This window comes from Epinephelus moara, chromosome 8 (genome assembly GCF_006386435.1).
Source record: "Epinephelus moara isolate mb chromosome 8, YSFRI_EMoa_1.0, whole genome shotgun sequence".
Taxonomy (NCBI): domain Eukaryota; kingdom Metazoa; phylum Chordata; class Actinopteri; order Perciformes; family Serranidae; genus Epinephelus; species Epinephelus moara.
In genome coordinates, this window is record NC_065513.1 from 31,280,573 (window position 1) to 31,303,453 (window position 22,881).

Below are 22,881 nucleotides of genomic sequence, written 5' to 3' on the forward strand. Positions count from 1 at the left end.
CTTAACAGCAACTGGCTTTCTCATGAATGACTTTGTAACAAAGGGAAAGGTGTATGTGCTGATTCTTAGAAAGAGACATGACTTTTTAAAAGATATTTGTGATGCTATGAGAAACACAAACAAATTTCATGTTCAAAATGTTTGGGATGATGGCAGAAACCTCAAAAGATGGACATCTTAAAACCTGGGCACCTAAAACTATCTTCATGACTTGATATCACATTTTCACTGCAGACATTTTGATGTAGGATCTAAATAATGACTTTATTACCTGCTGCTTTGCATAGCAGCAACTTCAGGAATGGAGCCATATGTTGTGACATGAGTTCCCTGATCAGCTGGGAAAATCTGTGTGAGAACAATAAACAACAACATCTCCATGTGTCAGCAGTTACAGTCATGCCTCTCTCAAGCTGCTCAGTTTTTTTTAACATGTATAAGTGTGTGAATGTGTGTCAGGGCCCAGTGTGCTCAGTCAGCTTTCCTCCAGATAGATCAGGGTTAAAAAAACAACCCTCATGTGTCTGTGTGCAGGAGTGCACCCCGTTCGCTGTGATCGGCAGTAACACTGTGGTGGAGGCCCGAGGGCAGAGAGTGAGAGGGAGACTTTACCCCTGGGGCATTGTTGAAGGTATGTTCATAAACCTGTTATTAGACACTGTTCAGATGTCATAACTAAAATTACTTAGTGAATTTACGGGTTTCTTTTCTCAGTGGAGAACCAGTCGCACTGTGACTTTGTGAAACTGAGGAACATGCTGATTCGTTCACACATGCACGACCTCAAAGACGTGACCTGTGACGTCCACTACGAAAACTACAGAGCGCAGTGCATACAGGAGATGACCAGGTTTGTGAAAACATGAGAGAGAGAATGTTTGGTAAACATCTCAAATAACTGCTGATGTTTACAGACTTCAGCACAGATTTGCCTGCTTCACCTCTCCTCCTCCTCCATCTCTTCTTCACCTCCTCCTCCTCCTCCTCCTTCTTCTTCTTCTTCTTCTTCTTCAGTAAATTGGCTCAGGACAACCGTATGGAGAGTCCCATTCCCATCCTGCCGCTGTCCACCCCGGATGTAGAGACTGAGAAACTGATCAAAATGAAAGATGAGGAGGTACTAAGAAACTTTTGCTTTTTGATGTTTCGTGTTTTGATTTTTCATGTATATATTGTAGCTGCGTCATAGGTCTTTGGTAGTGACGGTGTAGTGTTATGTCCCTGTGTCAAAACAAGATGGCATGAAGCATGAAGTTCATTCACCTCTAAGAGATTATTTCATGTAACTTGAATGTAATTTAATGGTCCAACGAGTAACACATAAAGATAAAACAACAACGATTGGCCAGCTCACTCAGTGTAAAAGTCTGTGGTACAGGCAGGCAGTCCAAAAATGCATCCAAGGCACTCTGAATGTAGTTAAAAATTCTTTATTAATACATGGATAACCAGTGTGTTTCAACTAGAGAGTCTTCATCATGGTCTTCATCAGTGTGTAACACATGTGGTGTGACTAAAAGGCTGTTACTTGAACTTAATGTCTTAGGCTCATTAAATGTATTTTCTTAAGTTCAGTTCACTTAATAGATTTTAAATTAGAACAGCTAATGAACAGGCTACTTTAGTGAAGGTAGGTAGGTAGTTAGCAGCAGTTAATTTCGAACATGTAAGTAGCAAATAAACAAAATAATCATACAGTAGCAGACAGACATAAAAACATAGGTTACTAAAGGAAGCATGAAAACAACATATAATGATTTGATTTACATGTCCAAAAAGGAGTGGGAGGAAGTAAGTAGGAACTTATTTATTCCCACCCCTTCTCCATAAATTAATAATAGTCAGTTATGTAGCTCCCCAGCAGTATAAAGCTGTACAATAATTAATTCTCCCAGACCTATTCTAATATATTAAATTAGTTACCAATAATAATTATCTTACAGCAAGATATAAAATAATTACAAAATACTTTTCTTATATATACCTTATTCAAAAAAATAATCTCATCTTTATATCCTTATCTAATCATGACAGATGTGTTTTGCTTTGTCAAACTATGTATATGTACACAAACATAAAAGTAAAGTAATGCTTCTTCTTCTTCTTTTTTACTATAATTATTACATAATGACACATGCATCAATGGTTAGTTATTTATCATATTACCTGATTATAAGGGAAAAACAATAGAAGTCACTATTCATTTAGTAAATACAAAGAAGAAAGCTAAAACAAATGCATAATATAACATTCAATTTAACATCTAACACCGGAGAGAAAAAAATATAAGCATAAGTATCTAAAAAAAAAAAAACACTTATATAACAACACATTCTCACTCCCAGCTCATCAAATACTGACGCTTGGTCAGTGGCCTTATACATCAAAATATTACACACTAGGTGCCCCTCCTGCATCCATTATAGTTGCCTCAGGACAGTGTGTCAATTTATGCTTGTTTCATGCATAGCATTTTTTCAAAATAAAGTTGTTTTCACAGGAAATGTACACTTACTGAATGCAATTATAATTAATATATTGTCGGCACTGAAATATAAATGTATACAGAACATATACGGACCTCAATAGCATGGCTTAAACTGCAAAAATGTTCCAATAAGAACAAGTACATGTATATTTGTGTTAAATATTCCAAAAAGAAAGAAAGAAATACACTCAGTCACTGTTTCAGTCATTAACCTGAACAATTCAAAGCAATTACACATTATTATATGTATATTATATAAGTCAGTTCTGTACATGAATTTAACATAACATGTACATACATTTACATATTGTTGGGACGGTGGTGCAGTGGTTAGCATTGTCGCCTCACAGCAAGAGGGTTCCAGGGTTGGGGGAGCCCTTCTGTGCGGAGTTTGCATGTTCTCCCAGTGTCAGCGTGGGTTTTCTCCGGGTACTCCGGCTTCCTCCCACAGTCCAAAGACATGCAGGTTAATTGGTGACTCTAAATTGTCTATAGGTGTGAATGTGAGTGTGAATGGTTGTCTGTCTCTATGTGTCAGCCCTGTGATAGTCTTGTGACCTGTCCAGGGTGTACAGTGCCTTGCCTCTCACCTGACCTGTCCAGGGTGTACAGTGCCTTGCCTCTCACCCAATGTCAGCTGGGATAGGCTCCAGCCCCTCAGCGACCCCTAACAGGATAAGCGGTTACAGAAAATGAATGAATGACTGAATGAATTTACATACAATACAATAAATCAAATGCAAATGTCTGTTTTCCACTAATGTATGTAGCAAATACTCACCTCATTACCAAACATATTGCTCTAATTTCTACCCTCTATAATACCATTGTGAATCCAGTCTGATAGCAGATTCTACCATGTCTTTGGAGTCCATTAAGACATATGATTTAGGTCTAAAATCCAACTTTTCATTAATAATGCCCTGAACGAAATCCTGTATTTAGTGCCAGTATTTCTAAATTATTAATAATCCTAGCAGTTTATGTGTATTAGAGTCCCTACGACGTTTTTAAATCCACAGCAGTGATTATTATCTTTAAGCCAGAGTGGGTATGATATCTATTTTAGGATTAAGCCCACACCAGCTAGCTTCAGGATATATGTATGAATTTAAGCAAACGTTCCTCTCTGTCCACAGCTGAAGAGGATGCAGGAAATGCTGAACAAGATGCAGCAGCAGATGCACGACAAAGACCAGTGATGTCCTCCTGGTCTGCAGCGCCGCCTGCTGTTTCCCCCCTGAATGACAGTGAGACCTTCAGACATTGAACATGGATATCATGTGTTAGTGGCGACTCTGGCTGTACATTTACCCTCAGTTTGGTGCTTTGTATAGTTTGTCTGCCTGGACGGTTGTTTGTCAGAGCTTTTTTTTTTTTTTTTTTTTTTTTTGATCTCTGAAACTACCCGTTTGCCCACTTTGAGCCCCCTTGCTGTGGTTTAACAGTCTTAACATATATAATATAAATGCGTAATTTAAATTACTACTCAGTGTATCTAATTTATAAATGCAATGCTAAACTTTTTGGATATTTTGTCAGGGTATGATGCTACAAGATGTTTTGTAAAGATATTTAGGCTGTTGGTGATGTTAAGATTTGATGGATATTGTTTTTTATTATGTGTTTGTGAGTGTGTGTTTGGGTGCGTGAGTGTTTGTACTTCCTCCAGGTATCCGTCCATAAACCCCCCCCCCCCATTTATCCACAGTGACTTTACTTTTGTTAAAACTTTTGCTCTTGTTAATTTGCTCTCTGATCCTCATAAATACCTTTTATGTGACATTTTTTCTTTCACATATGGCAAGTCAAAATATCCTCTCCCAGCATTTTTACATGTGCTGGCTGAGCTGAAAATGCACTTATTGCCAGTGGCTAACTGTGAATGGAGAGCCTTTGACATAATGAGAGGGTCGGTGCAGTGCAGGGTGCATGTGCAAGCATGCTGACATTACTCATATCCGCTACATGCTGTGGGCCTATTTTTACTGCTTTATAGCCGATGCCCTGTGCTTGTATTAAAATGCATCATGACCTACAGTATGCTTTGTTGCCACTAAGGTAAAAAAAATTGATCAACGATGAGGAGAAAATACTGTGTTAATGCTTCTGTTTTAAATTTCTCTCCTTGGAAGTGAGTTGCTGCATTTTGCTGGTGAAGATGTGTATCCTGTGTGTGAGTTAAAACTGTCTGAGAGCGTGTGTGTGTGTGTGTGTGTGTAGGCCGATGCCGAGGAACAGTGCATATTTTGCCTGAAGGCTGTGAGCTCAGCCTGTGCCCTGTTTATAAATGTGTGACAAATAAACTCTTGTTTCTCGTCAACCTGCATCACTTTGAATGTTACAATGTTAAGGTCCAGTGAGCGCAGCACCAACATCCTCCGTCACTTCCGGCTGTCATAGTCTGAACGGCAGGGCTCCGAGCTGGAGCTGCTACAGGAAAGCATTATCTGCTGATTCATGTTTATCTACTGCTGCAATGCTTCCTCAGCACTGCACACAGCGTCTTCTCCCTGCCAGTCAGAGCAGACACAAGCAGACGTAACATTAACAGTAACGACTAATCTATTAGTTGTCAGTTATTAAATTAATCACCTAACGAATTTGATATTCAATGAACTGGTTTGAGTAATTTTTCTAGGAAAGACAGTCAAAATTCTTTAATTCCTGCTCCTTAAATGTGAATACTTTCTGATTTCTTTACTCCTCTGACTGTAAATATGCTTGGTTTGTGGACAAAATAAGACAAATAAGGACGTTATGTTGGGCTTAGAGAAACTTTTTTACCATTTTCTGCGATTTTATAGACCAGAAAATGGATCAGTTAATCGAGAAAATAATTGCAAGATTACTCAACAATAAAAATAATTGTTAGTTGCACTAATTAAATACTGTCTCTATTGTACTTCTAAGTACTGTAGTACCAAACTCTTCTTCTCAGAGAACCTCCTACAATTCATAAGAAATTAAGGACCTCAGATAAATAGTTACTGAGGGACTTCCCATGTCCTGTTAGACATTTCTGCTCGTGCGTGTGTTGTAGTCTACTGTGTGTGTGTGTGTGTGTGTGTGTGTGTTCATATTTGTCAGGGGTGTTCAGGGGTGTTTTATCAGTTAGTGCCAGCTGCCTGCAACACACACACTCGGCTCAGAGTGACCTAAGAAACACAGTCCTCTCCTGAAGACACGCAGCACTGAAGGTAAACGACTCTCCTTTATAATTACTGACATTAAAACATTGTTTAGTGACCCATCACTCCAGTTCTTTTCAAAATATGATAGTATTTAGAAACATGCCAAGTTGGTGTGGAAAATTCAGTTTGACAGAATTACTCAAGCTGCTTTTAAGAGCATGGAAATGTATTTTACATGATACATGTCAAACTTTTTTCTTATTAAAAATGTATCAAACAAAAATCCATAGTCAGTAGGTCTATCAATGCTTTGAGCCATCATCTGCTTAGCAAACGACCTCATGTGGAGTTACAGAAAAGACTCCATAGACCTGACCTCAAGGTTGAAATTTAGATTTAAAGAAGACATACTGTGTGGGGACGCTCATCAGACATGAAGGGAAGTGGAGGTCTTTTTGTCAGTGCACTGAACTAACAAAACATCAAGAAGAAGGCTGTATGTTGTGAAATTTCCAAAATATATTATTTGTTACATGAACATGTAATGTCATGTTACATAATGCTATGTTTTGTATATGGTACTTTAGTAAATTGTATAATGTTAAGTGTCAGATACTAAACCAGTGGTAAACAAGGGTGTAGGTTTCATTTAAACATTAGGGGGACACATATGAGACAGGGGATTTGGGGACCTCTGCTAGAAATTTTTGAGCATCAAACACTTAATTTCCTGCATTTTGGTGATTTTTTTTATGCGTTAATTTCTGTCTTTTCTGCATCAATTTATGGTGGAATTGTCTTAAATTATCTACTAATTGACCAGACCAGTATAAAGACCTGCATCATTACAACAACACAGCAAAGTACAGCTTCACGAGGCACACGTCTCTGACATAAAATCATAAACTGATCATTTTAACAAAGATGGTGGTTACTGCAGGACTCCCCTTGGATTACATTCATTTCTATTTTCTAATAATATTAGATTCAAACAGATCCTAAAAGACAAATAAAACGTACGGAAAATAAGATGAGACATTGTTAATCCCCACGAAAGAAACTAGGTAATGGGTATCATCATGTAATTAATCTGTGTTTAGGGAACAAATAATATTGAGTCATTCCTACGATGTGATATCTGATGTCTAACAAAAACCTCTCCTCTCCTCTCCTCTCCTCTCCTCTCCTCTCCTCACCAGTGATCGGTAACCATGAAGGGGCTTCTGCTCCTGTGTCTGCTCCCCCTGTTTGGAGGTCAAAGGTCATCAGCATGCCCCCATCTTTGCTCCTGCCATGGCAGTCAGGTGGACTGCAGCAGCAAGTCTCTCGCCTCCTCCTCGCTGCCCACCAGTTTCCCTGCTGGGACCACCTCCCTCCGTCTCCACAACAACCGGCTGGCCACCCTCCCTAACGGGCTCCTGGATGGTTTGACCTCCCTCAACTCGGTCTCCCTTCATGGTAATCCCTGGGTGTGTGACTGTGGGGTTCTCTACCTGCGAGCATGGCTGCTGCATCATCCCGCCACTCTCACGTCACACCTGGGCGTCAACTGCACCTCCCCTCCTGGCCTCAGAGGGCGGCTGGTGGTGACTTTAACAGAGAGGGAGGTGCTGGAGTCCTGCCACTACTGGTACTGTAATCTGGCTTTGGTGTCACAGGTTTGTCTGTTTGTGTTTGTGGTGGTGCAGGTGGCTTTGCTGGCAGCTCTCATTGTGTTCCTGAAGAGGTTTGAGAGGTTTTCCAAAGAGGCGAGGAAAACCATGGAGGAGAGCTTCACGGCTGGGGAGAGTCTGATAGACAATGAGTACACGTCTTTATAGGACAGCAGCATCTGAGATGGAAGAAGAAGAGCTGTTTATCATTTGCACAGCAGAGAAAATGTCTCTTACATGCTTTTGTGTTTCAGACTATAATTACAAAGTTCATTTTAGGCACAACAAGGTGAAAAACTAAAAGGAAAACCCTCAATAAATGAGTAGAGAAACATACGCAGATGCTTCCATACAGGAAACAAGTGGAGGGGTTTGATAAGTATGAAAATACCGTGACTCTGAATCCGGTTTAATTTGTTACCATGTAGGTTTTTACTTACCAGTACAAGGAATTTGCTTTGGTAAATTTGTGCATAACATAAACAAAGTAAGAGAAATTAAATTAGAAATAAAAGCAATATTGCAAAAATCAAGAAACATGAATACAGAATAGAAGAAATTTAAATAACCTATGAAAAAATACCATAAACTATGTACAAGACATCTGAATTAAAATGAAAGACCTGTTTTAAGAGGTGGTAGTTTGTGCAGAAATGTGCAAAATTGTTCAAGGAATGAGCAGAAGTTCACAGTATAAAGAACATATACAAGAAACATGTAATGTTCAGAGATAAAGTTCCAAAGATGTGCCTTATTTAGTCCACTAAATGATGTGAATCATGTGCTTCATCACCAAATCTTAAAAGATCTCAGGGAGATTTCACTGAAACTGTTCTGGCAGCTTGATGGCCCAACACCTCACTAAGACACGTCTTCGACTATGTTTGCCTCCCATCTAGATCCATATAGCACCATAGAACAGACTAAATGGAAATAAAGATTAAAACAGCCTAAAGCACAAGTGTCTGACCAATTTTGGATTCTTAAACCAATGTCTTTATTTGAGAGGAAATTTTCTTGTAACAATATATTGGATTATATGAATTAAAATCAATGAATTTAAGGACCCCTTAGATATGATTATTAGACAGTTGTGATGTAGTGAACAGGACATTTTACAGCTGACAAATGAACTTGTACAAACCTATCACTTTGTTAATTATCAGCCAGACTTTGATACTGATGTGTCTGTGTTTACACATCAGTTGATAATATTGCAAATGTAAAGCTTCAGTCTGTACAGCTGCACTCATCACTTGCTCACAATGAACACTTTTTATTGACATAATATTAATGACAACATGAAGAAAGTCCAGCTTTCTACCCAAAGTTTTGACAACACAGATCCTTTCCGCCTGGTTGAAATATCACATTTAAATTTTCTATTTTTAAAGGCTCATGTGGTTTAAAAAAAAAAGATCAATAAAAATGTGTTTTTAGCACCTTGAGATGCTTTATTTGCAGATGTGAGCAATCAAAATAATCTCAACTGAAGACTTCCAACTGGTCCTACCAAAGGATCTAGATTTCTCCTTCAAGGTTAACACAGTTTAACACATTCATCATCATACTTGCAATTACCCATGTTGTTGAGCTAGTGTGCTGTCTCTGAGAAACAGCTGTTCAGTAGTCACTCAGGAAGCATTTAAAAATAAAAACTCTGAACCAGAAATTCACTGTACTTCAAACTTAAGTGTGTGTGTGTTTTTTTTTTATACTAATTTGGTATGTTAGCAGGTCACTTGTGGTCCATTCAGAATGAACCTGTGACCCACCAGTTGGGAACCACAGGTCTAAGGTACATTAGGAATATCTTATAGGGTGTGTGTGTGTGTGCGTGTGTGTGTGTGTGTGTGTGTGTGTGTGTGTGTGTGTGAGTGCGTGCGTGCGTGCGTGCGTGTGTGTTTAAATATTGTAGAAATTTCTTCATCAGAAAAAATGAATCACAAATTTTTTTAGACGTTTCTTTTTTGTATTTGCAATCACATTTTGATGTTTTAAAGACAAAATAAATGCTACAAGTGTAATTAAAAGTTACTGAAACTGTGTGACAAGGTTGTGTATTTCTTGTTATGATTATGATGATGATGATGATGATGATGATGATTATTATTATTATTATTATTTAAATAAATCATTGCATTATTGATGAAAGTAAAGACGTAATTTAATGGAAACATGATATGCACATTTTTCTTGAATTTCTTTTGAGTGAGTTTCACTAGGAAAATAAATTAGTTGATTTATTCAAACAGACACACTTTATGAGCTATATTGTTCTTTTTAACTGCACACAAAACATATTTGCCCTCAAATTATTAGCGACAAACAACACGACGTCTTTAAAACATCATAAACTAGTTGTTGTACTGAGGATTTAATCTTTCTCATGTTTGTCTTTGTAACGGAACCTTTCTGCGGTGACGTTTCAACTGCGGACAGTTTTAACTGACGGACCCTCTTATGTTTACACGTGAGGTTTGTGCAGGGCTGTAATATCAAACTTAAAGTGTTTAAATCTCACATGCTGTTGTTTGACCAGGTGGAATAAAAAGGTATGTATTTTATAATATTAATAAAGATTTACTCGGCTGTGTAAATGACGTGTTTACCGTAACGGCAAAGCTACAGTTAGCTAGTTAGCTCGTATTTAGCTTGTTCGAAGTGTGTGACATTACAAGTCATCAGGTGGTGGTTTTGTACACATAGTTTATTATTTTTAACAGACCTGAATTCAAAATGGGAAAACTGAGGAAGAAACACAACTGGAAGGGACGACAGCAAAGTGAAACCCAACAACCAACAGATAAAGAGAAGACAGAAGTTGTTGTTGAACTACAAGGTAGGAACTTTAAAGTGAAACCCATTATATGGTCAAATAATTTGATCCATGTTGTGACTTCAACGTGTTGTCTGTTTGGCTGGTGACACTTGTTTCCATCAGATGGGTCCAGGCTGAAAGGTGTAGACCAGAGCAACGCTTTGGTCCTCCCAGCCAACAAAGCCAAGAAGAAGAAGGTCTCAGCCACACCTGTCTCCACCAAAAAGCCCCTTACCAAGAAACAGAGGAAGGAGCTGCAGAAAGTCCTGGAGCGCAAAGAAAAGAAAGCTCAGGTGAGAGACTGGCTGATGCTGCAGGTTCACACAAAGGGTTGCCAGGGTTGAACAAAGTTCAATAATGCAGTTATAACCACATTAATGTCATTAGTAGTGCTGCTGACAAAATTATTAGATTAATGGTTTCATTGATGGATAAAAAAAAAGTAATATTAAGCAAAAACACTGAAAATCATTGGTTGCAGGTTGTTAAATATAAAGATTTGCTGCTATTTTCTGTTTTATTTCACTTTAAAATTGAATATCTTAAGGCCTTTGAGTCATTAATTTTTGGGTCTGATAGCTTCTGAGTTTTTTTACTTTCTTATAAAATTGTATAGACTACATGATCTATCGCAAACATATAATAATGATTTAATAATATTTTCATTTGTATAGCACTTATCTAAAAAAGGTTACAAAGTGCTACACAAAGTGTATGAAGATAAGATTACAATATTACAGTATTTTAGAAAATGTTAAGAGGTAAGAAAAATAGAGGCAAAAACAGGACAAAAGGAAATAAAACACAATGGTTACATATCACAAAAGTGCAAATAATGCATTAAAAGGGAAAGCTTTCCTATCAAAATATGTTTTCAGACGTGATTTAAAAACGTGCAATGTGCTTTGAGATTCATTGCAAATCCAAACAATCATTGTTTTAAGCTGTAGTCTTTAGCATTATTAAATATACACAAATCTAGACTTGATGTGAAAACAGTGATGCCTAAAATGCCACATATCTTTTGAAAGCTAAAAGGGTATCCTGAATATTCAGGATTTGTATTAATCTGCAATACATTGTTTGTACAGATTGTAACTGTATCAAAGACTGTCTAAGCAGTTGTGTTGGAAGTTAGCTTTGATGGTCAGTTTTTGTCTCCTTGTTTATTTAATCTTTGATCAGATGTTCCTGTATTAAATGAAAATTCAGACAATAAAGGATCTTTATTATTGTTATTTTTTTTTTATTCTAATCTGCATTTAAATAGGGAAGGGCATATAGAGCAAGCTCTCTTTTACAAGGACACCCTGATTACAGTACATATAAAACAACAAAAACACACAAAGTACATTATACATCATCAAATCATAAAACAATAGTAATAATGATAGTACATTTTATTTAAAAGGCACTTTTAAAAAAAAAACAAGGTCACCTATAAAATATACAAAACAAGAGATGCGAATTAGGCACACACACACACTGTGATAAAAACAGTAAGATTGTTAAATAGTGGTGTTAAAGTGCATAAGTCAGTTTGAATGGGTGGGTTTTGAGATGGGATTTGAAGGACATCATGCTGTCAGACTGTCAGATATGTGGGTGTTAGGGCTGCCACTAACGATTATTTTCATTATCGACTAATCTGTCGATTATTTCTTCGATTAGTCGACTAATCATTTCATCGAAAAATGTGTTAAAATGTTGAAAAATGTCGGTCTGTCTCGCCCAAACCCCAAAATTACGTCATCTAATGTCTTGTTTCATATTCACGCCAAAGGGTTTTAGTTCACTGTCACGGGAGAGTGTGTAAAACTGCCAATATCTGAACATAAAAAGCTGCAGTAAGAGTATTTTGGGGTACTTTTCTATGAAAAATGATTCAAACCAATTAGTCGACTACTAAAATAGTCACCGATTATTTTAATAGTCGATTAGTCATCGATTAGTCGACTAATCGTGGCAGCCCTAGTGGGTGTAGGGAGTTCCAGAGCCTAGGGGCAGCACAACTGAAAGCGCTGGCACCCATAGTACTGAGGCGTGAGGTGGGAGTTTTTAGGAGACCAGCAGAGGAAGAGCGCAGGGAGTGGGAGGGGGTGTACTCCTGGAGAAGGTCAGAGAGAACTGCATTACAATTGTAGAACTGCAAGGTAACAGTATGCATCAACAAAGTACACAAGAAACAGGACAAGGACATCAGCAGTTACTCGTCCTACATAAGTACATCAGATATTCTGGACATAAACTGTTAAACGTGTAGTGACTGCCAGCAGAGATCAGAACCCACTCACCTTTCCTGCTGTCTGTCCCGTCCAGAGAGCAGACATCCTCACCAAATTGGCCGAAGTGCAGCTTCCAGAGTCCGAACTGAAGCTGCTGTACACCACGTCCAAACTGGGAACAGGAGACAAACTCTACCAGAGCAAACAGTAAGTGCACAAATATATTAGCAAAGATAAACAAAGGTGTTTTTCTCATTGGAGGATACAGGGAAGGTGGAGTCAGCGGTCTTAATATTTTTGGGTTTTTAGGTTACCGGATGAAGTAAAAGATGGAGACTCGGGGCCAAAGATTAGCAGCGTCAGTGGAGCGAACAGAAAACGAAAATGGAAAGAAGAGGAGGACGAGGAAGAGGAAGAAAAGGCAGAAGAAAGCAGTGATTTGGACACCTCATCTGATGAGGATGAGGATGAGGAAGACAAAGAAGTGAATGAGACCACAGAGAAGACTGCTGCTCCCTGTCAGGAGATGGACAAACAGGAAGTGAAGGAAGAACAACACAAAACAGAACAAGGTGGACAGAATGAGAAGAAGATTTCTGTTCCAGAGAAAGTTGAAAACAAGACGCCATCACAGCCGGCCATCTTCATTCCTGTTGACAGATCTCCAGAAATACAGGTGTGTGAAAACTTCCGCTGTTCCGTTCAGACAGGTGTGTTTTTTATGAGGTTGCTCATATCTGTATTTTGATCTGTTGCTGCAGGAGGCCCGTCTGAAGCTGCCCGTGCTGGCGGAGGAGCAGGTCATCATGGAGGCAGTGAGAGAAAATCCCTGCATTGTGATCTGTGGAGAGACAGGAAGTGGAAAGACTACTCAAGTGCCTCAGTTTCTGTATGAAGCCGGCTATGCCACGTAGGTTATTCTCATTACTGTGCTGTCCTTAAATGTTTCACTGAATATTTACACAAAAAAATGGTTTACGCATGGATGTACATCAGGACTTTTTTACTATGTTGTTCAGGGAGCAGCATTTTCAGAGAGCTAAGCACCTTGATTTTTTTCAAGACAAAAACATGCCTTTCAAACTTGCTGCCATGTTGTAGGGTTCAGAGCCAATAAGGCCAAGCGTGCAGGACCATTCTGCTGGTTTTAAGGTTCAGTTGAATCGTCCTGATGTACATTCAAATGTGAGATCATGTCATAAATGTTATCGTCTTCACTCTGGTTTCCTCCAGTGGCAGCGGAATAATAGGTATCACAGAACCAAGAAGAGTGGCAGCTGTCAGCATGTCCCACAGAGTGGCCAAAGAGATGAACCTGTCCACACGGTAACATTCAAAATATTTAAGATTACGTAATCCTCAGAGTTAGAAAGTAAAAAGTCAAAATGATGTGTTACATATTTGTGTGTCTGTGTTCAGGGTGGTGTCATACCAGATTCGATATGAGGGGAACGTGACCAGTGATACCAAGATCAAGTTCATGACAGATGGTGTGTTACTGAAGGAGATCCAGAAGGTATCATCTTTACTCCCCAGTGAGATCATTTAATAAAATATAGTAAACATGGTATTTCTGATTTACCATGAAAGTAGGCAGTGGATAAACATCCAGGTAACTACTGCCTTCCCTCAGGGCTACAGAGAGACATACAGATAGTAACAAAGACGGAGGGACAGACAGGGAGAGTGTTGAATGTGTGGTAATGTTTACATTGTCTGTCTATGTAAGAGGACCAAGCTTTTTTAATACAGTAAATTATTTGCATCCATTTTTTCAATTTCAGGTTGGTGTTTTGTTTTTTTAAAGGTATTTTTATTGATAATTCAATAAGATGCACAAAGCATCAACAAAGAAACATAGAACCAACAAGGACAGAAATCAACCCCACCAACCAACCCAGAAACAGAGAAAGCCAGACCAGCAAAAGGAAATAAAAGACAGAAAAGAAAAGTAAATAAATAAATAAATGAAAAATAATGTTGAAAATACATGTACATAAATATAACAAAAGAAAGAAAAAGAATTTTAGAAATCTATATACATTAAAAAGATTTCATACAATTTAAAAAAAAAAAAAAAAGGTAACTTAAAGATAAAAATGATTGCCATGTGGCAAAGACGCCTGCAGTTGATCCTTTAATAAAACAATAGATTTTCTCCAATTGTAAATAATACATTGAGTTCGGTAGATTTAACCCAAACTTTATTTTTCTTCTTTTCTTTAATTTTTTAAAAGTTTTCTATGAGTACTGTTATTTTTGCTCATTTGTGATAAATAAATGCTGCCCATGCACATGTAGTGGTAAGATGTTATATTTATATTTCATGAACCTGCATGCACTTTTATGGCTGATGATGTTGGGGATCAAAGAATCTCATATTAGAATGATGAGATGCAGCATTTTCAACCCGATATTGAATGAAGTGAGCTTTAAAAAAAAAATCACAGTTTTAATGGGCTGTCATTCGGTTGACTTTGTAGAGGTTTTTGAATATACATATATGAGTAATGGAACAGTTGAAAACTGACTAATTTAATCTTCTTTTACTTTAATACTGACTTGGCTGTGAAAACACAGTATCATTTTATCTTTATGAGCCTTTAATTACATTTCTGTTTCTGTCTCTGCAGTTTTTTCAGTGTCTGTGTCTTGTCTCGTAGGACTTCCTGCTCCAGAGATACAGTGTGATAATCATAGACGAGGCGCACGAAAGGAGTGTGTACACAGACATCCTCATCGGACTGTTGTCTCGTATCGTCCCGCTCAGAAACAAGGTCAGAGACTCTGCTGTGTTTCATGTGTTTGGTGTTAAAAAAGTTACAGCCTGAATCACAGAAAGCATACATGACATTAACTTACCTTCCGTTCTGTATTTCATCCCCCTGCTCCCACTCTGTATGTCTCTGCAGAAAGGTTTGCCCATGAAGCTGCTGGTCATGTCAGCTACCCTGCGAGTGGAGGACTTCACAGAAAACGGAAAGCTGTTTCGGACGTCTCCGCCTGTCATCAAAGTGGACGCTCGTCAGTTTCCGGTCACTATCCATTTCAACAAACGCACACCACTGGATGATTACACCGGAGAAGCTTTCCACAAAATCTGCAAGATCCACCGGATGCTGCCTCCAGGTGCTCATACATGATACATTTCTGTGGTTTATGTACTTTTTAGCAGTAAGATTTGTGTACTACAAAACTAAGGTGGGGTGAAATCAAAGTGATATCAAACATAACACAACTATTTGATGTCAGTTTTGGCTCTTATATGACCTGAAAGATGGATTCTCATTTATTTGAGCGGATGCAGGGGAAACAGTTATATATTTTTATGTTGATCACATTAAATAAAGAAAGGAGAATCTTTGTAGCTCATGGCATTAGCTGTGGTTAGATGCATGAAGAATGGCACAATGTTAGTTCATATTTATCAGTGGAGTTTTTTACTAAATGTGAGTTTAACATGTACTGTAATTTTAACTAAGTAAGCAGGACAAACTGGAGTTAACCTTCACACACACACTCACCCCCACCTTGATGCCGCATCTCTGTCCTTCAGGTGGTATCCTGGTGTTTCTGACCGGTCAGGCTGAGGTTCACAATCTGTGCAGAAAACTGAGGAAAGCTTTCCCCTTCAGGAGGGGTAACACAACCACTGGTGAGTGGAATTTACATCTGTTTGCCTCCTCCACACACTTAGACATGAGTATGTTTTCTTTATGTTTACATGTTTTTTTTTATTAAGGTGAAGATGAGGAAGCTGACACATCCGAAGCAATGAGGAAGTTTAAAAAATCCAAACAGAAGAAGACGGTCGTAAGTCTACTTTTAGTGAAATGCTAAAAGACCCTTTTGTGTTAGTGTTTTTGTAATTAAAGCCACTCTCATGCTCGACAGATATTTCTTGTGTACATTTTTTAAAAGCTTTATCTCTGTCTCTAGTCTTTGCCCCGAATTGACCTGGATAACTACTCTGCTCTCCCGGTGGATGAAGGAGACGAGGACAGAGAGGCGGGAATTGGAGACGAGGAGGATGAAGGCTCAGACTTGGAGATTGGAGACGATCCTGCCAGTGCAGGCACGATACTCCAAATGACTAATTCTTCAGATCCAGTTGGATGTATTTCAGATGAGTGCCCTTATTGATTCTGTCTGTGTTTTGTTTCTGTAGAGGAGAATCCTGACCCGTCTATTCCTCTCTACGTCCTCCCTCTGTACTCTCTGTTGGCTCCAGAGCAACAGGCCAAGGTGAGATTTACGTCTTGTGTCAGGTACTAATGTCGTACTTATCCATAGGCAGTGTATCACATACAGTAGATGTTGGTTGGCACAACCCTAGTGTGGAGAAGCAGCGTTTAAGAGGAAACAGCTCAGTTTTTGGCTCTGTTTGTAACAACGTAGTCTGTAAACTAAGCAAAGTAACTGTTGAATTTATAATGAAAGAATTGTGCCTAATACTGCACAATTATTAACAATTAAAGACTCACTTTATTGAAAGGTTTTGACCTAAAAATACAAGAAACTAAATATCTTAATAAATAATTGGCATTGACCGTCAATAAGGTTTATGTTGTTGTGTGAAAGAGTGAATTATTGTGATTTTATTACCATGAATAACTATTACTTATCACAAATGCAAGCTTCTAGGTATGTTTATGTTAGCTAATGTGTAAATTATATTTATGAAATAGCACCGGTGCTAGAGAGGAGTGGTTTGATAATCTGAAATAATAATAGGATCAAAGGTGAAATTATCAGCTTCCAGTCAAACACTGTCTAGTCTGTAAAAATTGGAGGTTCAGACATATTTTAGCTGTTTTTAGAGCTTGTTGTCCAGCAGCTGAAGAGTCCATTTGATGCAGTGCAGTTGATTAACTGTTATCATGATCTCTTGTTTGTGTTTGTGTGTGTTTGTGTGTAGGTGTTCAGGCCTCCTCCACCTGGAACTCGTCTGTGTGTGGTAGCCACCAATGTGGCTGAGACGTCTCTGACCATCCCCGGCATCAAATACGTGGTCGACTGCGGTCGAGTTAAGAAACGTTTCTACGACCGAGTCACCGGAGTGTCGTCCTTTAAGGTCACATGGACCTCACAAGCCTCGGCCAATCAGAGGGCAGGTAGAGCGGGACGAACAGAGCCAGGACACTGCTACAGGTCAGGACTTTGACACTGTGTGACAGGTGAACCACATTGTTGTCTTTTTTTACTTAAGGATTCACAAATATTTGTCTCTGTTATACGATGATGTTCCTGCAGGTTGTACTCGTCTGCAGTGTTCGGAGACTTCAGTTTGTTCTCAGAGGCGGAGATCACTCGCCGGCCGGTGGAAGATCTGGTTTTACAGATGAAGGACCTCAACATAGAGAAGGTCAGTGAAAAGGGAACAGCTCAAACTTACCAGCAGGCTTCTAAGTGAAATGCTGCCACATAAAAGAAAAAAGAGTCATCTCATAAAAATGGCTTAATTTTTTCTGTTTGTGCAGGTGGTCAATTTTCCCTTCCCCACGCCTCCCTCCACCGAGGCTCTAGTTGCAGCAGAGCAGTTATTAGTCTCATTGGGAGCTCTGAAAGAGCCGCCTCGCACGGGAAGGTAACTGTCTGTCGATGGGTCTCCCCGTCTTTATGTGCTTTGACCAATATAACTATTTATTATATCAGTTTGGGTTGTTTTAAGGGATATTTGCTTACACTCTGTTTCTTATAGGGAAGCCTTAAGAAAATAAAGGCATGAAAGGAAACAAAGGATAATTTCAATATGAAGTTCATCAACAGCAGGAACTTGTAACACTCTCTAAAATTTTTCCCCCTTTCTGTGGACATTTGAGAGTGTAACAGTGCCTTTTATACTAATATTTTATTTAATATTGTCTGAGTATTAGTTTACCCAGTGTGTTTAGACAAACTGAGCTATTTATCAGTGATATGTCCACACTTGTAAACTGTTTTTCTTTTTCTTAAAAGGGTGAAAGAGATGGAGCGAGCAAGACTGAGCTGTCCCATCACTCCTCTGGGCAGAGCGATGGCTTCATTCCCTGTGGCACCTCGTTATGCTAAGATGCTAGCTCTTGGTCAGCAGCAGGATTGCTTGCCTTACATCATTGCGGTGGTAGCAGCCATGACAGTCCGGGAGATCTTTGAAGACCTTGACAGGTGAGGACATATGTTTGCTCATGATATCTGTTTATAGATAAACATAATAAAAACTAGAATAAGTCTTGCTTTTAGAAATTGATTCTTTAGAAGGGCATAGATTAGGTGGCACAAATGTGATGTCAGTGGTCTTCTCATTCAGCAAATTTCTTTTTTTTTTTAAATGTTTTTATTGTCGTAACATATTTCTGTTTCTCCTCAGACCTGCACAGAGTGAAGATGAGAGTTCAAAGCTCACCCAGCGTCGAGCTCGGCTGACCCAGATGAGGAGGTTGTGGGCTGGGCAAGGACCGTCGCTCCAGCTGGGGGACCTCATGGTCATGCTGGGTGAGCTTACTTTTTGTTCAGGATCCAATTTTACTATAGACTGTCTGTTAGATCATATGTTGACCTTTAAAGGCTGCATGACTTGGCTTCAAAAACAGATTTTTCTACTGGGTTTTAGCATGAAGCAGGATTTCAGTGTGAGACTTAATACCAGGTGGCACTTGATTTGAGTGATCTAATTGAAACTTGGTGAAGGAGGGGTGACAGTACCCAAAAGTTTACAATCACAGGATGCAGATTTTACATTCACCCCTGAGTGCAGGATGCAGCAGCAAAAAATGATGACACTTAATAGATGTAGTAAAGGGAGCAGTTTTAGTGAGATATGAAACAGTTTTTATGCACAGAATGTTTTTATTAAGTACATTGATGGGGTTACACTTTATTTCTGTGTACATGTGACTACAGGTGCTGTTGGTGCTTGTGAATTTGCTGGTTGTACTCCTAAATTTTGCGAGGATAATGGCCTGAGGTATAAAGCCATGGTGGAGATCAGGAGGCTCAGAGGACAACTCACCAACGCAGGTACACAAACACACAAAGAAGACCTAAAGCTGCTTTCACACCGCTGCGTGTTAACCACCCTAACAAACGGCTTCCTGCAAGAGTGTTCCCCCAAAAAGTAAAGCATTTTAAAAGCAGCTGCTACCAATGCGGTCCACAGCTGCATTGAGAGGCAAGTGTCTCATGAAACACTGGCAGAAGTAAAAACTAGTTTGTAGCTGCATATTGTAGCAAGACAATAGAAATCCCGGAAATTACCAAAAATGTCTATATATTTGGACAATTTTCCAGTTATCTGAAGTTTGGCGGAAATGTTATCCCAGGACTAGTTTTATCTCTGGTTGACCATGTGAGTTGCTAGCACCGTAACTCCAGGTATTCAGACACCAACATTTTCAGCTGTTCTATCTTGTCTTTTTTCTGCTTCTGCGATTCCCACCATTTGATTGGCCAAAGCCAGGTGACAACTGCCAGAAGTTCAAAACGGTGCACTATGCACATCAGGGCAAAATCTTCTGCTTCATACCCCTACCGTCATGTTCAAAACCCCATAACACAAAAAGTGCTGCAGAGACTTAACAGCGAATCATGTATGTTCTGTGATCCCAGTGAACGCAGTGTGTTCAGAGGTGGGAGCATTTGTGGATCCCAAGATGGCTCCGCCAACAGAGCACCAGGTGGTTTGCTTGCGGCAGATTGTTCTGGCCGGTCTGGGAGACCATCTTGCGAGGCGTGTACAGTCAGAAGACATACTGGACCCAAAATGGAAGAATGGATACAAGGCAGGAGGACTGTTATTATAATTTTTGGAGAGTTTAGGAGAGAAGTTTTGCTCTCTTTCACTTTCTCACCATCATCTGTTTTTGGTCATAGACGCCTCTTCTGGACGAGCCGGTGTTCATTCATCCTACCTCTGCATTGTTCAAAGCGCTTCCAGAGTTCATCGTCTACCAGGAGATCATGGAGACCACCAAGATGTACATGAGAGGTAAATGAGCTCTGTGAAAATACCAGGTGTGGAATCTCGTATGTGATTGTCACAGTGTCCTCTTAGTGCTGATTTAGAGAGCTGTCGAACATGAAAAACACAGGCACCTTTAGTCTCACAGCATTTCCAATTGGCTGATTCATTTTTCATATGGAGTGTGAGATTTTTTCCATAGTTTTCAGATGAAGGGTGATAAGTTAAAGTTGAGTGGAATAGCTCAGGTGTGGATTCATTAATTGCTCTCAATTAGCCAATAATAACTGAACTTTTTTGCAGATGTGTGACCTCTATAATGCAAAATATTGATCAAGTGGCTGCATGTGTGCATTTTATTTGTCAGTGTTTTTATTGTGCGTCTTTCCTGCTAGATTTAAACAACAAAGTTTGTCTCAAATTGTATTACTTCCGCTGTTATTGAAACTGATGTGAAATGTCTTCCTTTTTGTCTTCGTCAGGTGTGTCAGCTGTAGAAGCAGAGTGGATCCCCAAGCTTCTGCCTCAGTATTGTCATTTCGGCTCCCCTCTGGAGTCGCCATCCCCGTGGTTCTGTTCATCCACGGGCACCATCAGATGTCACCGCTCAAGCACCTTCTGTAAGCTCCCTAAAGCTGAGCACCATCACTGTGTTTGTGCTGAAAAGATGTGTTTGCCTACATGTGTGTATTTGCTGTCTCTCTTGCAGTCCGTGTGGGTTGGCAGCTGCCGGCACTGGAGATGGAATATCCAGAAGCCCTGGAGCGTTACAAGCTGTTTGCCAGGTTTCTGCTTGAGGGACAGGTACTGCAGCAAAACCTGAGAGTTACCCTGTTCTGTTCAGTCTTAGGTATCATGTAGGCATGAAAACTTGAACCTGACCATTCTGTCCAAGCCTTTACAGTCCTCACCACTGCTACATGCCTGAATACATCTGATTTTCCTGAGTACTAGTAGCCTCAATAACTGTTGAGCCTCCTCCCTAATGTGTTTATTTTGATACCCAGTAAATGTTAAATTTGCAAAAACGACTCCACCTTCTTTATCTTCATATTTAAATACACATTATAATCAACAGCTATTTATACTGACAGTCCCTGCAGTAAATTAAACAGTTTACACTACCACAACTATACCCAACCCAGTAAAATGACATCAAAAATAACCATAAATATGAATAAAATCAATTGAAAAAGTAATTATAAATTCAAAAAGTTTAAATCACATATAAATTCTGAAGCATATTAACCATTTTACACCTTTTGAACATTTTTTTTTCCACTGAATAAACATTATATACAGATGTGTTGATCCTTTTGCATTGTTGTGTGTGTGCAGGGCCAAAAATATGCACATTATAGGTAAATATAAGCAGGTAAAAGAACATTTAAACCTCAAATCTGGGCTAGAAAAGCTGGAAATATTATGCCAGAGCAGAGCAGACAGGAACATTTGAGTCCTGTGTAGTAATGCTTGTTTTGTCTGCTTTGTAGGTTTGTCCTAAACTAAACAAACACAGCAGCCACCTTCTCTCAAACCCCTCCATCATGCTGAAGACATGGGCAAAGTAAGTCTCTCTGTCTCTGTCTCTGTCTCTCTCTCTCTCTCTCTCACACACTCACACACACACACACACACACACACACACACTGCTCTGCCTTCTCTGAGGCATTTCTCTGTTTTTCAAATCACAAATTAACTTGTTTCTTGAAAGGACTTTGGTCTTACTGTTGTGTCACTGCTGCTCTAGGCTGCAGCCCAGGACGGAGGTTTTGCTGGGAGCGCTGGTGTCAAAGAGGGTTGACTGCAGAGAAGCTCTCCGGTCTGTGTGGAAAACTGAAGATAAATGTGAGGATTGATTTAATGTGCTTTGCACAACTTGCCTGAGTCTGATTTGGTTACCCTTCTAGTCAGTTAATCATGTTGTTTGATCATGTGTTTCTCTCCTCCTACAGTTCTATTGTCTGCATACTGCCAGTGGTTACCTGAGGCCATGCATAAAGAAGTAGCCAAAAGTTGGCCTCCGATATAAAGACTTTCATCTGAAAAGAAGGCAGAAAATTAAATTACATCCTTGATCAGAGACAAATGTTGATCTACAGATCCATAGAACTCCCTTCTTTACCATCAGAGGGCGTCTTCAGACCTGTTATTTTTTTAAATGTTCTCTCAAGATGAAACTACAAAACCACGACACTGCCTTTTCTTAGATATGTATTTTATATACTGTATCTGTGACTTGTACAGTTTTCAACTACAGCTCTATAATAACTTTTAACTTGTTATCAGTGTGCTGCTGTTTGTCTGATTTGGTCTTCATAAGACTCATTAAAACTGTGGCTCTGAATGAGGCTGCTGTGTTATTTATTTATGCTGCATGTAAAAATGAAAGGCATGAAAAGCTCCACTGATTTTACACATCATTGTTGGTTTACTTGTCATGAGGAGACTGTGAACACAAGTTTGAGCCACAACTGTCATAATAATCTCATCTTGGGCATGAAGATTTAAATTGTTCAACAGAAAGCCTGCGTTACAAACTTGTGAAGTAATGGGAACATTTACCAGACAGACAGTGTCTAATGAGAATATGGTATTGGTTGAAACTGAATGTTCATTTAT

General features: G+C 39.2%; 3 protein-coding genes across 4 annotated transcripts in view; all 3 read left to right on the plus strand.

Annotated features, from left to right (window-relative positions):
* Window positions 1-4,811, plus strand: part of septin5a (septin 5a) — a 29,084-nt gene extending 24,273 nt beyond the window's left edge. For both annotated transcript variants that reach the window (XM_050050872.1, XM_050050871.1), the window contains 4 exons: window positions 535-631; window positions 715-850; window positions 1,015-1,117; window positions 3,628-4,811. In XM_050050872.1, coding sequence (XP_049906829.1) covers window positions 535-631; window positions 715-850; window positions 1,015-1,117; window positions 3,628-3,690 — 399 coding nt within the window. In that variant the 3' untranslated portion in view covers window positions 3,691-4,811. The remainder of the gene's footprint in view (window positions 1-534; window positions 632-714; window positions 851-1,014; window positions 1,118-3,627) is intronic.
* Window positions 4,812-5,584: 773 nt separating this feature from the next.
* gp1bb (glycoprotein Ib platelet subunit beta) lies at window positions 5,585-9,322 on the plus strand. Its single transcript, XM_050050873.1, has 2 exons — window positions 5,585-5,688; window positions 6,822-9,322. Exon 2 carries the CDS (start codon window positions 6,834-6,836, stop codon window positions 7,440-7,442), a length of 609 nt encoding a protein of 202 aa, XP_049906830.1. The 5' UTR covers window positions 5,585-5,688; window positions 6,822-6,833; the 3' UTR covers window positions 7,443-9,322.
* A 387-nt stretch (window positions 9,323-9,709) lies between these two features.
* dhx37 (DEAH (Asp-Glu-Ala-His) box polypeptide 37) lies at window positions 9,710-22,606 on the plus strand. The gene is made up of 27 exons (XM_050051791.1): window positions 9,710-9,829; window positions 10,001-10,116; window positions 10,219-10,388; window positions 12,415-12,527; window positions 12,630-12,996; window positions 13,082-13,230; window positions 13,554-13,646; window positions 13,740-13,836; window positions 14,984-15,097; window positions 15,233-15,449; window positions 15,877-15,975; window positions 16,063-16,133; window positions 16,260-16,395; window positions 16,489-16,565; window positions 17,239-17,471; window positions 17,574-17,685; window positions 17,801-17,907; window positions 18,279-18,467; window positions 18,670-18,794; window positions 19,203-19,319; window positions 19,908-20,080; window positions 20,172-20,286; window positions 20,742-20,879; window positions 20,969-21,063; window positions 21,753-21,826; window positions 22,010-22,107; window positions 22,215-22,606. Exons 2-27 carry the CDS (start codon window positions 10,014-10,016, stop codon window positions 22,289-22,291), a joined length of 3,459 nt encoding a protein of 1,152 aa, XP_049907748.1. The 5' UTR covers window positions 9,710-9,829; window positions 10,001-10,013; the 3' UTR covers window positions 22,292-22,606.
* Window positions 22,607-22,881: the final 275 nt, after the last annotated feature.